The sequence below is a fragment of the Cyprinodon tularosa genome, unplaced genomic scaffold, assembly GCF_016077235.1.
Source record: "Cyprinodon tularosa strain WSP-4 unplaced genomic scaffold, ASM1607723v1 ctg230, whole genome shotgun sequence".
NCBI lineage: Eukaryota > Metazoa > Chordata > Actinopteri > Cyprinodontiformes > Cyprinodontidae > Cyprinodon > Cyprinodon tularosa.
Genome location: NW_024038862.1, coordinates 1,112,020 through 1,129,236, shown reverse-complemented (window position 1 = coordinate 1,129,236; position 17,217 = coordinate 1,112,020). Strand labels below are relative to the sequence as shown.

The 17,217-nt window shown below is 36.2% G+C and overlaps 1 protein-coding gene across 1 annotated transcript; it reads right to left on the bottom strand.

The window, feature by feature from the left end:
- Positions 1 to 3,776: 3,776 nt before the first annotated feature.
- smim12 (small integral membrane protein 12) lies at positions 3,777 to 6,745 on the bottom strand. Its single transcript, XM_038286836.1, has 2 exons — positions 6,663 to 6,745; positions 3,777 to 4,367 (listed from the first exon to the last, which is right to left on the bottom strand). Exon 2 carries the CDS (start codon positions 4,335 to 4,337, stop codon positions 4,062 to 4,064), a length of 276 nt encoding a protein of 91 aa, XP_038142764.1. The 5' UTR covers positions 4,338 to 4,367; positions 6,663 to 6,745; the 3' UTR covers positions 3,777 to 4,061.
- Positions 6,746 to 17,217: the final 10,472 nt, after the last annotated feature.

Below are 17,217 nucleotides of genomic sequence, written 5' to 3'. Positions count from 1 at the left end.
GACATTTTGACTGATATAGGTTAAGATGAGTTAAGGTCTACATGGGACGGCCATAGAAATAGGGCTGTGAATGTGTGTGTAGGTATCTGATAAAGGGATGTGGTGCCCATCCAGCAGGCAGACAGCTCTATTGTTCAGAACACCGTCTCCAGCCTGTCCATTCAGGATGTTGGATTGGACCTTCTCGAGCAGCATGAAATAAAAAAAGAACAGCCAGCATCACCCACACCCATTATCCCCATCCTACATCAGGAACAATAGCTAACACCCCCCTCATTTCCCAGGAGCCTCGGTGCTCCGTTCCCACAGTACTGTCCCGTTCTGAGGAGCTGGGGGCCATTGTTACGTGAATGACCTGTCCTCCGGTTGTTCCCAGGAGGACACACACTTTTCACACAACACACTCACTGTAACTCTGAGTGCTACCTTTTACATCTTCACTCTGTGCCTTTTTCAATGCAAACTTCCTCCAGCCTTAAGTAATTGCTTTCTTCAAAAGTGTCTCGCCCAAAATCATTGGAGTGGAGTGGGTCATTTCACTGACAGCAAACGTTGGAGCAGAGGTGAAAGAGCTTTAGATGTCTGCAGATAGTGCAGTATTTACTACTGTGGTGCCAGTGTAAGTCTGGGCTTCATAATCTCTCCTATTTCACAAGCTGGCAGGGTAATGTAGCAGAACATATCCTGGCACACCGCAAAGGCAGCAGACCGCTTTTATTTTATTACCACAGAACCAGTCTGGGACCAACTTTACACCTCAAACAGTGGAATCAGTTTTGTTGCTCATTTGTCTCATTTGCCTGCTTCAGCCTGTGACTAATTCCAATTAGTTTTTATTTCCTGACCTCGTTTAGCTTTAACGATGAAGATCATAAAAATGGTCCTGACTGAAAATGTGGATTCTTACCAGCATATAAAATGTCAGATCGCATATTAACTTTAATTCTAACCAGTTTTTGAAGTCATCAGAAAGAAAGAAAGAATAAAGGGGGAAAACTAAACAAAAGATGCTTTTTTTTTTTTTGACTTTTTTTTGTTGTGATGTTGAATGTCAGGATTTAAACCTGAATCATTTAAAAGGCTGCTCTATAGCAGAAATAATAAACAAGAAACAATCCACAGCAAGTTTGCTTTGTTTTTATATTTGCCAACTAAATGCTTTGTCTCAGCAACATCTTAATACTTATTCAGCTACAGAAGTCCAAGGAAACTGCTGCCATTATTAGATAAAATGGTGATCTTTCTTTAAAAAAAAAAAAGTAAACCCTCAGTAAGCACACATTAGTGGACTAGCATAATATAAGCCTGACTTTAATGAAAAATTGTGAATATTTATCTAGAACAAGGAAAAGCAATATTTTTTTGTTTTATTATTATTATAGATACAAATCTAAAAAGTATGATGTTAATCCTTTGAACCTCCATCTTTAGATGCAGGCAGATTAACAGCTCTCTTAGACTATTTCTACACATCCTCGCACAGCCACTGACATGTTTTTGTTAGTGAGATAGCCCACTCAAACTGATTTGATGGAGGGGATCTTTTTTGTAGTAGTTTAGGTCTGAACTTTGATTATGTCATTCTTAAACATTAATATGCTTTCATGCAAACCTGTCAATTCTCTCTGCTCCCCTCTAGGAAGAAGCTTTGGGGCATTCAATGCAGGGCCAGCAGATTACGAAACAGCTTCTTCCCCACCGCCATCAGACAGCTAAACTGTTGAGAAAACTAAATCATGTCACAGACTCTGCATCACGCTGACAAACACCAAACCAAAACTATTGCATATTTGCATCATATATATTAATGCTCTGAACTTCCATATCAATGCATTTTTTTTGCAACATGTTTTTTTTTTCTCCCACAGTTTATATTTGACTACTGATACACTTTAAGGAATGGAAATATCATGAAGATTGACTGTACAAAATAAATTTTATTTTGTGTACACTCTGGGCCGGATCTATCAAAGGTTTGCGTGTATAAAAACGTGAGCTATTTCACTGCGCACGCTAAAAAATGTACAAACTGATCTATCAACAGCGTGTTAAAAGGATTTGGTCTTTAAAACGTGCTAAATGGCGCCTCTTATCCATTTAGTACTTTTTCTGCAATGAATATGCAGTATGGGGCGTTTACACGCAAAACTGCGTCTTGTGGGTGGAGAACATGTAAATATATTAATTTAGCACTCGCAAAGTGATTTATCAAACCTGAAAGCAATTTTGCTAACAGTATCTGACTCTATGTTTCAAAAGAAGGTGCAAATGGTCTGTATGCGTAATTGCGCACACATGGCAGCGGTTAATTGTCGCAAGAAGGAGACATCGAAATGAAGCAAGGAGACGCAGAGAACGCTTTTTTCACTCCGTGTGAATATTTTCGTACTTTTTACAGGATTATCATATAGTTAGCTCCACTCCTCTTATCTGCATATGTGCCACTGCTGAAAAGTCCTCACAGCATGTGATTCCACTTTGTTTCCACTGTGGGGATACAGAATACTCCCTGCTCATCACATTTTGTTAGAGGACAGAAAGTTCAACTCCACCCTGAATTTTATCAGAGCACCTTCTTTCTTAAGTTAGCCAAATCCCCTAAAGGCTAATTACAAACTGTGAATGGGATTTTAAACTGCTTTCCTTTAACTATTGTATTTTTACTAACCTTTCATAAAAGACATATGATGTGTTCTGCTAAAAGATGCACTGTCAGCAGATTCTGCCATCAGAGCTTTAGGAATTCTGCAGTTTTTTCCAGAATTACCAAGGGCCTCTGGACTGTGTCTATAATGAGCACCTTCCTTGTTAAACTTGCAGTTTAGGTGGATGTCTAAGTCTTGGAACGTGCTGCTATTGAACCATACTTTCTTACAATCCAATTTCCCTTTTAACTTTTCCATAACTTTATTTCTCTGCTATCTTCTTTGATCTATTACAGTGTTTGGTTACAGTAAAACACTTTTCATACTGAGAATAACCTACACACGGGTGTTAGGGTTATAAAGCAGGTGTCTTCATGGGGTGAATAGTTTCTTTGGATTTTTTTTCAGGAGTATAAAATGTGAAGAACTAATGCAAACCCTACTTTGTAAACAGTCACTAAAAAAGTAATTATAATTATCTGGTTGTAAAGGTGAAGCTAAGGTCGTTCTGAAACTTTATCTACAGCCTGTGTTGGTTTGAATCAAGATTCTTCTCTTGAATCATGTTTGAAATCCTTCAACATTGCAAAGATGAATGACTATGTGAATTCCCTCCAGGAATAAGTTTCCTTTCCAAGCTAAATGAGAATTGTTCAGTTTCCTTTCTTTGTTTTTTATAGTGCCGAGTCTTATAACCAATGATGATTTTTCAAAAAGGCAAAGCAGCTCCACTTATAAGCACATCCTTTATTTAACATCATTTATTTGACACACAATTAACACATTTGGAGTAGACTAACCATCCACACTTTCTAAAATGAAAGCATTATGTTCAGGTTACGAAGACCCTACTCCTAAAAAGATTAGAGATCTTGAGAAAACGGCTGTATTGCTGGCTTATTTTGACACATACCTTTAAAGGCCTTATGGGACCAAATGATCAACAGAGAACTTTTTCACTTCCTGCAACATAATTACCGTACTCCTTAATTATTCACATTTAGAAAAAGTTATCCAGAAAAAAATTGCAATTAAAAGCAACTTGAGTGACTTAAAAACAAAGTCAAAACAAAACCTGGGTCATATTGATGTAGTATGATGTGAATAAATCAATAAATGTATTTGTACATGCAGAATTAGATCAATACTGAAAGACCCTAAGGTCTAATAAATAGGTGGTTATTACAGTGGCTTTGCTAAAATTTTGATCTATCTGCATTTTCAAATCATGCGTATTCACTTATACAAGAGATGTTTACCTGATCTAAAGCAGTTGAAAGGGTATGTTTGGTTTAATTTTTGGAAATGATAAGTGAAAAAGTGACATTCAGGTGAGTAGAACAATGGGTTCTACCCTTAGAGCACTTTGCTCCTGGTGAAAAACTGCAAAACACAAGTCTGTCACAATGACACGAGTTAGCTCTTCTCAGCTCTGTTCCTGTTGAGAGCTGCTTTAGGTGTGAACTCCAGTTTCTCTTTCAGGCTAAGCACCTGAGTGCTGTCTTTTCCCAACTGTTCCTGCAGCTTTCTTTCCTCCCTTAGTTCCAAGATGCTTTTTTCTTCCTCCCGAGGTTTAGGGGTCCCTCTAATGAACCACTCCAGGTGGTAGCCCACAGCGCCGACCACAAAAGCTACAGGAAAGGTGACGTAAGGCGCATAGGTGCGCATCGCAGTCCAAACTACAGGCCACATCACTGCACACTGCTTTGGATTAGAGGTAATCTGAAAGAGGAAAAAAAACGAACATAATTTTATAGCAAATAATGAACCATGGAGATGGTTTTTCTGTTAAGAATATTTTAAGACATTTAAGAAAATATCCATTTTAACTTTTACTGCCAGTCATGTCCTTTCTAATAGCCCCCTCTTGTGGTTCAAAGTAGAATTGTATTATTAAAGGAGAATTCCGGTTTTTAACACTTTTAGCCCATTTTCTGTAGTGTCCAGGATGAAATCGAATGATCGACACCAAAATTTTGACAATTGGTCCTGTCTCTGCTTTTTGGCTCATTTAGAATCAACCCCTGGCTGCTTTAGAATGGCTTTCATTGTGCATGTCCGATAATGTCCTTAAAACAACCTTAAACGTTCTTTTTTTTAAAATATGCTACTCACCGTGTCGTCAGCGCTGTTCAATGACGTTCCAAAAAAAGTTTCGTAAAGAAAAAACGTTCCTGTAGTGTTTTATTTAGCATTTTGTAAATCCCATTGAGTTCTGTTGGAATAGTCAATATTCCCCTGCCACCGGAAACGGAAATGGGGCCTGTTTACACAGTTGTAGTCTTTTCGCTTCACTCGGTGTACTCCGACGTCGAGAATCAAGAATCCACCTTTCGTATTCCATTTTCAGAGTTTTTTAAAGTGTTTAACAGAGACGTTAGCACCTCGACGTCGGAGTACACAGAGTGAAGCGAAAAGACTACAACTGTGTAAACAGGCCCCATTTCCGTTTCCGGTGGCAGCGGAATATTGACTATTCCAACAGAACTCAATGGGATTTACAAAATGCTAAATAAAACACTACAGGAACGTTTTTTCTTTACGAAACTTTTTTTGGAACGTCATTGAACAGCGCTGACGACACGGTGAGTAGCATATTTTTAAAAAAGTACGTTTAAGGTTGTTTTAAGGACATTATCGGACATGCACAATGGAAGCCATTCTAAAGCAGCCAGGGGGGGATTATGCATGAGCCAAAAAGCAGAGACAGGACCAATTGTCAAAATTTTGGTGTCGATCATTCGATTTCATCCTGGACACTACAGAAAATGGGCTAAAAGTGTTAAAAACCGGAATTCTCCTTTAAACAATATTGGAGTTCTAAGTAAACCCATTTCAGTTTACAATTCCCCCATTGTGGGGCAATAAAGGGATTTTCTATTCTATTCTAAACCCAAGGAAAGTAAATAAAGTACAGTCTTTTTTCAATTACAGAGTTGGATTTCGTCGGCATAATACAAATTGATTAAATTAAGAATTATAAAGTCAAAAGAAAATTTTAAATTAAAAATACTGATGCCGTCAAACTATTTTAATGGATTACATCAGCAAGAGCAATTGGTTTCTGTAGTGCTCCTTTTAACATTTCCAAACTATAGAAGGAAAGGCAGGGTTTCTTAAATGCCCTTAATGTTCACTTTCTGACTTGATGTGTTAACTCATTTCAACTTTTTATAGGGATTTTTATAGGGAGCCCCACCTGTTGCATAAGGAACAGCAGCTGGCTGCTATGTCTCAAAATAAAAGCTGCGTGGATGTACTGCATTTCTTTGCAAACATGATTTCCATTTATTATCATCAGTTTATTAATATTGATATGATGGTTAATTGTTAACAGCTTGGTTTACATTTAAATAATATAAGCAACTGGTAGGGTTATGATCCTTTTTAATATATGCTGTTAGGACAAATAAGTTGTACTTTGTTGTTGCCATAACTACGCTTTGCTAAGTAAAACTGTGGCTAAATATCCTAGGTAAAAAAAAAAAAAAAAGTATCCACTAAACCTAGATTGTTTTCTTCTTTTTTAATAGCAATCTTGAAAAAAAGACACATAACACCATTTATAAAAAGTGAGAGGTTTGGTCTGTCGTGTCCTTCTTACGTCCTTACAAACGGTGAAAACATGAGTAAAGCAGGACTACTCAGATCTAGGCTGGACCACAGTAGCAGCCAGTCAACTTTAAATTTTAAAAAGACAATTAAAATGACTTCGCAGGTCTAATGTATGCCGGATTAAAAAGCGAACCTTTCTGAATGGTATGGTGTTTATTTTAAGTCCAGTACTTTACGCATCACTTTGTTCAGATAAATTACAGTTAAATATAAATTATTCTAACGCAGTTCGCCATGTTGGCTCCAAACACCGTTAAGCAAAAACTGCCCAGAAGGACAGTCCCTCTGACTAGAAACACGCAAAACACAGACACTGGTGTTCTTAGTAGAAAAAAGTCCAAACAAAAACAAGTTAAATAAAATTTAGGCTGAAATTAATTCATTTCATAAGACCACACTCACCTCTGCCGTTGACACATTTGCTCTGAATAGACGTCATTTCCGTGTGTGATTACTTCCTTCTGGGTGAAACGTCATTGGCTGACTACCTCCCAATGTTTTTCTTCTTCTTCTTCTTCTTCTCTTCTATTATGGCGGATCACAAGCAACTTTAAGGTGCATACCGCCACCTACTGTACATGAGTGTGTAGCAGCGTTACTTCACATCTATTAGATTCTATTTTTTAATTTTGTATTCTTAAGATACAAAAACAATGCTTTCCTTAGTTTATGAATATCTGTTATGTTTCCTTCATTTCCTAATATTCCTTTAAGATTCCATTCATGCCCTATACTTCTAACTATTCTCTTTAATTTTTCCCTTTCGTGTTCATATAACTTACAGTTCATCAGTATGTGTTCTACATTTTCTTTTTCACCACATTTCTCACAATTTTTCCTCCCTATTAAGTAAAGCATGTCATTTAAGTAGGTATGACCTATTCTTAATCTACTAACTATTGTTTCTTCTCTTCTGTTTCTTTCATTAATGTTTCGAATTCGAACTGACTTTTGCACTTCATATAATCTTCTTCCTTTCCTATCTTCGTTCCATATTTTTTGCCATTCCTCCATTTCTTTACTTTTAATAAGTGATTTCCCTTCCCCTTTTCCAAAAGGAATTGAAATCGTTATTTCCCCCTCTAAAGCCCTTTTAGCTCATTTATCTGCCTTTTCATTGCCTTTTACTCCTTCATGTGCCGGCACCCAACAAAACCAAACATCAATGTCACCCCTATATAGTCTAAATAAAATATGATGAATTTCTAATACCAAATCTTTTCTATTATTTCCTTCTCCCTTAATACTTTCCACTACTGCTTTAGAGTCTGTGCACACCACCACCCTGATTGGTCGAATCTCCTCCACCCATTGCAAGCCTAATATAACTGCCACCATTTCTGCTGTAAATACCGACAATTGATCTGATATTCTTTTGTGAATACATTTTTTAAACTCTGGGATATATATTCCTATACCCACATAACCTTTTAGATTTTTAGAACCATCTGTATAAATTTTAAGGTAATTATTATATGTAGTTCTTAAATAAATATCAGTTTTTATCCCTATTTCATTTATATTCCAATCATTTTTCATTGTATTGATTTGCAAATCTACATTAACCTCAGGTATTAGCCATGGAGGAATAACGCTAATTGGGTTAAATTGAGCTATTTCCTTGTCTTCTAGTCTATACTTTTTAATCCATTTCCTAACCATCCATCCAAATCCATTACTTTGGAACTTCACATATTCCCAACAATTTTGCAGAATAGTTGAATTCACATGATTATCTATATTACTTTTAATTTTCATCCAATATGCTAAAGCTAATTTAATTCTCCTCATTTCAAGTGGAGTTTCCCCACTTTCAATTAATAGAGCATTAATAGGTGTTGTTTTTATTGCTCCTGTACATATTCGTAAAGCCCTACACTGTAATCTTTCTATTTTTTGTAATGATGTTTTAGCTGCTGCTCCATATATAATGCTGCCATAATCTATTATTGCTCTCATTAGAGCCCTGTATATGCTTAATAATGACTGTCTATCTGCCCCCCAATTGTTTCCAGCCACAGCCTTTAATATATTAATAACTTTTTTACATTTGGTTTCTAAGTTATCTATATGTGTTTTCCATGAGTAAGAACTGTCCAACCATAAACCTAGATATTTATATTCTGTTACTCTTTCTAAAGTCTGTCCATATAATGTTATTGTTTCTATATTAATATTTCTCTTCTTTGTGACAACCATATAGCAAGATTTGGTTGCTGATAATTTGAAACCCCATTCATAAGACCATTTTTCAACTTTACTAATTGCTTTTTTAATATTTTCTACATGTTTAATATTTTTCCCTTTCATCCATATGGCCCCATCATCTGCATATAGTGCAGATTTTATACATTTATCAGTTTCATAGAAAATATCATTGATCATAATATTAAATAAAATTGGACTAATTACACTACCTTGTGGTATTCCATTTTCAACATTATATTCATTTGAATAGTCATTCCCAATTTTTACTCTTATTTTTCTATTTAGTAGAAAATTTGCTATCCAATTATACATTCTCCCACCTATTCCCATCTGTTTCATTTTTATAAGTAATCCTTCTTTCCATAGTGAGTCATATGCTTTTTCTATGTCAAAAAATACTATAATCATTATTTCCTTCATTTTTAAAGCTTTCTCTATGTCATTACTGACTCTAGTTAGAGCATCTATTGTTGATCTTCCAGTTCTGAATCCACATTGATATCCATTTATTAGATTATTCTTCTCAAGATAGTATCCTAATCTATTAACCATTATTTTCTCCATCCATTTACTTAAATGGGAAGTAAGAGCAATTGGTCTGTAATTATTTGGATAGGAAGGATCTTTACCTGGCTTATTAAATGGTAAAATTATTGCCCTTTTCCAACTATTTGGTATTGTTCCTTCTTTCCATATTTTATTAAATAATTCTAATATTAATTTCAGTGTTACTTCCGGAATCTGTCGAAACATAGCGTAACATAACTGGTCTTCCCCTGGAGCTGAATACCCTGTCCCTTTCAATACTGTTTTTATTTCTTTCATGGTTATATTCATATCCAATGTTGACATATATTTTTGACATTTTTCTAGTGAGTTTTTATGATTTCCAAGTTTTTGAATCATCTGCCTTCTGTGGGTATTTGTCAAGTGATCACCACTATGAACTGCCGCAAACGTCTCTCCTAATAACTCTGCCTTATCTTTATTTAAAACCAATACCTCCTGTCCTCTGACTAAGGATGGAATATTGACATTGTTCTTTTTCCCCGTCATTTTTCTAAACATTGACCACACATTCTGTAAATTAACTTCTGAACCTATTGATGAACAATAGTCTCTCCACGTTTTCTTTTTTGCATCCTTTATAGTTTTCCGAGCTTTTGCTCTTTTCCTTTTATAATCAATAAGGTTTTCGATTGTTAGATTTTTCTGTAGTATTTTAAAAGCTTTATTACGATCTTTAATAGTTTTACTGCATTCATTATTCCACCAAGGAACTACTTTCTTCTGACCTTTCACTTTTATTTTTGGTATGCTGTAATTTGCAGCATTTAGAATATTTTCTACTATTTGATTTGTACACTCTTCAATATTACCTTTTAATGTTACTATATGTCTTGTTTCTTCACATTTTGTTTTAAATTTAAACCAATCAGCTTTATTAAAGCACCATCTTATTAATGTAAACTCTTCTTGTCTATTTATATTATCATTAATTATTGTACTCACTGGAAAGTGATCACTCCCTAGTGTAGATTCCCCATTTACATCCCATTCACATGCACTAACAAGACAGTCAGATACTAATGTAATATCTAGACATGAGATTGAATTTTTATTTATATTTATTCTTGTACCTTTTCCATTATTAAGACAAACTAATGACCTTTCATCCATTAATTCTTCCACTATTTCACCATTATGATCCGTTTTCTTGCTACCCCATAGACTGTTGTGAGCATTAAAATCTCCACACCAAACTTCTCTTCTATGTATTTTCCCTATTTCCTTAAATATTTCATTATCTAGATTTTTACACGGATTATAATAATTAATGATTTTAATATTTCCTTGTTTCCTTAAATTAAATATTTCTATATTTACACATTCTATTTTTTTATTTAATGAGTTTTTCTTGTAAGCAATTCCTTCCTTAATTAAAGTGGCACATCCTCCGCCACTACCATTACTTCTATCCTGTCTTTCTATATTATATCCAGGAATTTTAAAATCCAAGTTTGAGTTTAACCATGTTTCTTGTATACATATTACATCTGGTATTACTTCTAATTCATAAATATACTTTTTAAATTCTTGTCCATTAGCTATTATACTTCTGGCATTCCATTGTAGAATATGAATGACCATCAATAAAGCTTGTATCCTAATCCTGACCATTTTCTGTTATTTCAGTGGCACTCAAAATGGTATGTATTTGATCTGCTTGAATTTCTTTCATATCTAGGAATCTCCCTGCTGCTGTTACTATTTCTTTTATTTTATCACTTTTCTTCTTCATTTGGACTGTAACATTAATAACATGACATATAAATGCTACAAAGTTTTCTTTTTTCACCATCATTGTATTTTCCTCTATTTTACATTTATGTAAACATGTATTATTTGTATTTGTTGTTGGCATTAGTATTTGTCTCTGACCATTCATTCCTTGATTTGTGTTCTGAGAAGTGTAACTTTGATCTGCTTCTCCCAGCCTCATTCCTCTTTTACTATCTTTCTTTATTCTTTTTAATGCTTCTGCGTAAGAAACTCTTTCTGTTATCTTTATTTTCTGGGCTTCTCTAGCTTCCCTTTGAACTATACATCCACCATAGGCTGCACTATGCTCACCACCACAGTTACAGCATTTGATTTTGGCGTCTTTGTCACACTTTCCAAATTCATGTGGTCCTCCACATCTTGCACATCTAATTTTTCCCTTACAATCTTTTGCAATGTGTCCCATTCTTTGGCAGGTAAAACATCTGAGCGGTTTCGGGATGTACTCTCTAACTTTATAGTTCATAAATCCTAGCTGTATATTTTCTGGCATGTTATTTTCAAACTGCAATATCACAGCCATAGTGTCTTTGAGTTCCCCTTCTCTTCTACTTTTAATCCTGGTGGCATTTGTTATTTTCCCTCCTTTGATTTCATTCTTCACCTCCTCCATTGTCATTTCAAGTGGAACTCCTGAGATTACTCCTCTCAACCTTGCCATAAAACCTGGTATATGTGATTTAACTCGTTCTCCCATCAGAGTTTTCATTTTGATTATCTTCTGTTGTTGTGCCTCACTGATAGCTTGAATTATCACTTTTCTGTTGTTCATGATTCTGGCCGTTTTGATTTTCCCTATCTCTTCCTCTATTGCTTTGGTTATCTTTATCGGATGAATATAACCCCTTTCTTGCTGAAATTCCACCACAACTTTGTATTCCACTTCTGTATTACTGTTATCTTGTTCCCGTGAACTCACTCTCTGGTTTATTTTTGTCCTTTTACTTCCTTCCGCTCCTAGCTCACTTTCATCCGACCAACTTCTTGCCCTTTCATGTCTCTTTCTGATTGCTCTTTTCATTCTTGCTGACCTCGATAACATCCACTCCATTTCATTTCCACTACTTCCTCCTGATGTAGAAGCCATGCTACTACAGTCAATGTACAGCTTATGTGATCCGCCAAATTAGCTCCTACCGCCGTCTTTGTTTGTTGAGTTCAATCACCGCCTTCTGTGTCCTTTTCCCCCCACCCCCAATGTTTTTCTTCTTCTTCTTCTTCTTCTTATGAGATTTTATGGCGGTTGGCAAACTTGTGAAATGTGCATTACCGCCACCAACTGATATGGAGTAAAGCAAGGAAACAGGAAACGATTCACCCCCCCCCAAAAAAAAAAAAAAAAAAAAAAAAAAAAATACAATAAAATAACCTGTGTAACTTAAACCCACATAATACTAAATTATACTAAATTACATTTGCCCGTATAATTTTAATTTACTCTAGGTCATCGTACCTCTGCCAGTTTCTGATGGTCCCATTGGTCTTTCCATCATGCTTCCAACCATCTCCCAGTTCATATCTTTAACATCCAGATATTTTTCTGCAGCCTTCACTATTATTTTGATTTTTTCTGTTTTTTTTGTCGTCTGAGCAGTACAATTAATCACTTCCACCATGAAAAGAACAAAATTTGTCTTTTTAACAATTAGTGAGTCTTCATCAATTTTTGGAGATTTCTCTAGAGGTTTGAAATTTGCCGTGTGTTGAACTGTAGGTTTGGGTTTTTCTGACTGAGATGGGATCCTTTTTGCAGCTTCAGCATAAGTTATTCCAAGCTCAAATTTCATTTTTTTTATTTCTTCAGACCTTTTGCTTGCTTCACAGCCGCGATAAGCAGCAGTATGTTCTCCACCACAATTACAGCATTTTATTTTAGCTTCTTTTCCACATTTACCATATTCATGTTCTCCTGCACACCTTCCACACCTCTGTTTCCCTTTACAAACTGCTGCAATGTGTCCGAATTTTTGACATTTGAAACATCTCAATGGTGGTGGATTGTAGATTTTGACATTGTAACTGATGTAACCGATGAATACTTTGCTTGGTAATTGCTCTTCCTCGAATTTAATTAGTACAGATAAACTGTCAGATCTTTCTCCGTTTCTTGTTGTTTTTAACCGTTTTACTTCTTTTACTTTTGCACCGCTTATGTTTTCCAGAATCTCTTTTTCAGAAATTTTCAGAGGAACTCCTCCAATGACTCCCCTGCTGATCTTTTTGTTCTCCATTAGGCTGCACTGAACTCTTATCCCGTCAATTTTGTTAATACGTATTGCTTTGCCTTGCTGGGCGCTGTCTCTGCAGTTAATTAGCAGGTCTCCACTGTACAGAATTCTGGCACCTCTGACTTCTCCAACAAGTTTATTGATGGTTTTTGTTAAGTGAACCGGATTCCAGTTTGTAAAAGAGTCTGCCTGATTAACGACTTTGAATATGACTTTGAATTCATTTTGTTGTGCTGTGGAATGTATGGATTGATCATCACTGGATTGTTCTGAACTAGATTCCCCTTTAACTGATCTCTGTTTTTTCCGCTTTTTCTCATTTTTTGATGCTGCTATCTTCCAACCTTCATTGTCACTATTTCCCTCTTCCATCCCACAAGAATCGCTTCCTGTTTCCTCACTACTCACGGCCCAGGACATTTCTCCACAAGCAGAGCAGCTTCAAAACACGCGCCCCCCAATGTTTTTCTTTTTTTGTTGCTTTATTTATTTTACCGCCACCTACTGGTAAATATGATACTGCATTGAGTATCCTGCAAATAAAAACTAGAAAAGGTTTACAATCATACCTTGAACAGTTTCTTCGACACATACTAGTAATTCAGATAACTAAATAATCTGTAACTTCAAATAAAATATTATGATAGCAAATATTTTATTTGAAATTTGACTGTGTGAATTTCTCTTTATTTCTTTATTTTTGTATAAAGAGAAATGTGCTAAAGGCATGTAGAAAAAGTCAAATTCCTTGTAAGTGCAAATCTAATTGGTAATAAATCTGATTCTGATTTAGATGAATGTCCCCGGCTATATTAAAAAACTTACAGTCATCAGTTAGACTAAACCAAACAGAGTACCTGTAGGTTCCCCAAATGTATTATATTTGACACACAATTTTAAACAAGGAATTGTATATATATATATATATATATATATATATATATATATATATATATATATATATATATATATATATATATATATATATATATATATACACTATATTGCCAAAAGTATTTGCTCACCCATCCAAATTATTGGAATCAGGTGTTCCAATCACTTCCATGGCCACAGGTGTATAAATTCAAGCACCTAGGCATGCAGACTGTTTTTACAAACATTTGTGAAAGAATGGGTCGCTCTCAGGAGCTCAGTGAATTCCAGCGTGGAACTGTGATAGGATGCCACCTGTGCAACAAATCCAGTCGTGAAATTTCCTCGCTCCTAAATATTCCACAGTCAACTGTCAGCTGTATTATAAGAAAATGGAAGTGTTTGGGAACGACAGCAACTCAGCCACGAAGTGGTAGGCCACGTAAACTGACGGAGCGGGGTCAGCGGATGCTGAAGCGCATAGTGCGAAGAGGTCGCTAACTTTCTGCAGAGTCAATCACTACAGACCTCCAAACTTCATGTGGCCTTCAGATTAGCTCAAGAACAGTGCGCAGAGAGCTTCATGGAATGGGTTTCCATGGTCGAGCAGCTGCATCCAAGCCATACATCACCAAGTGCAATGCAAAGCGTCGGATGCGGTGGTGTAAAGCACGCCGCCACTGGACTCTAGAGCAGTGGAGACGCGTTCTCTGGAGTGACGAATCGCGCTTCTCCATCTGGCAATCTGATGGACGGGTCTGGGTTTGGCGGTTGCCAGGAGAACGGTACTTGTCTGACTGCATTGTGCCAAGTGTAAAGTTTGGTGGAGGGGGGATTATGGTGTGGGGTTGTTTTTCAGGAGCTGGGCTTGGCCCCTTAGTTCCAGTGAAAGGAACTCTGAATGCTTCAGCATACCAAGACATTTTGGACAATTCCATGCTCCCAACTTTGTGGGAACAGTTTGGAGCTGGCCCCTTCCTCTTCCAACATGACTGTGCACCAGTGCACAAAGCAAGGTCCATAAAGACATGGATGACAGAGTCTGGTGTGGATGAACTTGACTGGCCTGCACAGAGTCCTGACCTCAACCCGATAGAACACCTTTGGGATGAATTAGAGCGGAGACTGAGAGCCAGGCCTTCTCGTCCAACATCAGTGTGCGACCTCACAAATGCGCTTCTGGAAGAATGGTCAAAAATTCCCATAAACACACTCCTAAACCTTGTGGACAGCCTTCCCAGAAGAGTTGAAGCTGTTCTAGCTGCAAAGGGTGGACCGACGTCATATTGAACCCTATGGATTAGGAACGGGATGTCACTTAAGCTCATATGTGAGTCAAGGCAGGTGAGCAAATACTTTTGGCAATATAGTGTATATATAAATTTAGAATCTTTAGGTTTATCTTTTAGGATCATTGATTAAGTGATACATGTAGATGTGGTAAAATTTCAAGAACAATCAATCTTCCACACTCACAGAAATGACTACAGCCAATACTAAGTTTAAAGAAATCTTCCATATATAAATTGTCTAATAAAAAAAAAAAAAAAAAAAAAGTGGAAAAACTGGTAAATCAAATACTGGAAAGGTCTTCAAGGCAACTGCAGTTTTTCTTCTATTTTTTAAACTTAGACATTTCAGACTTTAACCTGAACAATCATTTTCTATAAATAACTGAACAACATTTTCTCTCTTTTCTACAATGTCTTTGCTCTCTTCTGCTACAGCCAAATGTTTAGAATTAGTCTTTTATCTCTTGTATCTTCTGACTATTTCATTTAATTGCTTTAACAATGAGATTTCCAGACTGCGAGACAATCAAATTATTTTATTCTCTTTTAGTCTATTCTAATCTAGTCATAGGCTTTACCCAGATAAGGCTGAACTTAACCAAAACTTCCATGGAAAACACTTAAATGCTGAGAAGCTTTTATAAGCAGATACAAAGAACAATGTCTCCTCATGAAAATATACATTGTGATGAAAACACAAGACTTGTTAAAGGTAAAGTACAGCGTTGTGCAAATGGATTTTTAATGCTTGTTTTTTGTCTTCTTTTTTTTTTACCTCCTGAATAAGATTTTCTTAGGTTTTAAAAAATCTCTTCTATCCTCAGTAAGACTAAGACAAATAAATTAACACCAGAGGAAATTTGCAAGAGGCCAGCTGTTTCTTTACAGCACTGCACAAAGTCAAACACCACAAGTTTGGTTCCCTTCTGTGTGGAAATACGGATTTAAAGATGTAACCTTTGTTTATTTCTTTGTATAATGAAATAGAGGAAAGCATTTACAAGGTTTACACTACAGGAGGAACTATTTCACAACATTTCTCTGAGATGTGATAGTTTCCGCGTTGTGAATCAGGAAGCCTTCTTTGCAAAGCTCCACCTGATTGATGACTCTGATTATTCAGCCTCCAGTCTGAAAACTTTTCCATTTAGCAACAACAAAGCTCTCCACCTGGTTGATCTATAGCGGCTGGAAAGCGGACTGTCACAGAGCGGAGGCCGGCTTTGACTTAATGGCCCCTTGTAGTGAAGCTCCAGAGGAAAGAAAAGAAAAAAACATGAAACCATGTCCAGATTTGTTATAATTAGTTTCAATAAAGCTGAATCCTGTGTGGATGATTATGTTTAAAAATCATTTTTTAAACCCTTCATCCCTCTGTGCTATCCATCTTACAGTTGCCAGGACTGGCATGTGATCAGTGCTGTCAAATAAAGAGAAATGTGCTCATCTCCCCTGCAGGCTTACATTCCCTCTGCCAGTTCTGCTTTACCAGCGAACATGGCAAGCAGCGGCTTTATTTAATAAGTGTCAGTTTATTCGTTAAATGAGATTTAGAGCTGCACTGGCCAATATTTTTATCTGCTAAAAAAAAAAAAACGCAGCTATTTCTATCAATCCAAATGACGCTCTGAGTCTGACAGAGTGAACGCTGAAGCTCTGTAGACTTGCTCTATTTGTAAAAGTTAATTAAAGATGTCAGGCGTGGTCAGTGGATGGAAATGTCCTCATTACACGCGGGGAAATGACAGGGATCGAGTAAATCACTGCAGAATCAAAGAGGCCACAAAAAAAGTTCATGCAGTTCTGCTTCGATAAACTGAACCTTAAAACGCGTGAAACCTTCAAACATGTGGCTTCCTGTTGTTTTCTTTGGTCTTAAACATTTTCTCACTTGGTTGCATTTTAAAAAAATTATATTTAATTTAGAGTTTTACAAGACAGCCTAATATGAAATAATGGATATTTGTCAGGTTAAAGGAAATTTTTTACTCAAATCTGAAAGTGTGGCATACA

What these genes read in the sequence shown, in the direction of transcription:
- smim12 (XM_038286836.1), bottom strand. Translation starts at nt 4,337, where the DNA reads ATGTGGCCTGTAGTTTGGACTGCGATGCGCACCTATGCGCCTTACGTC.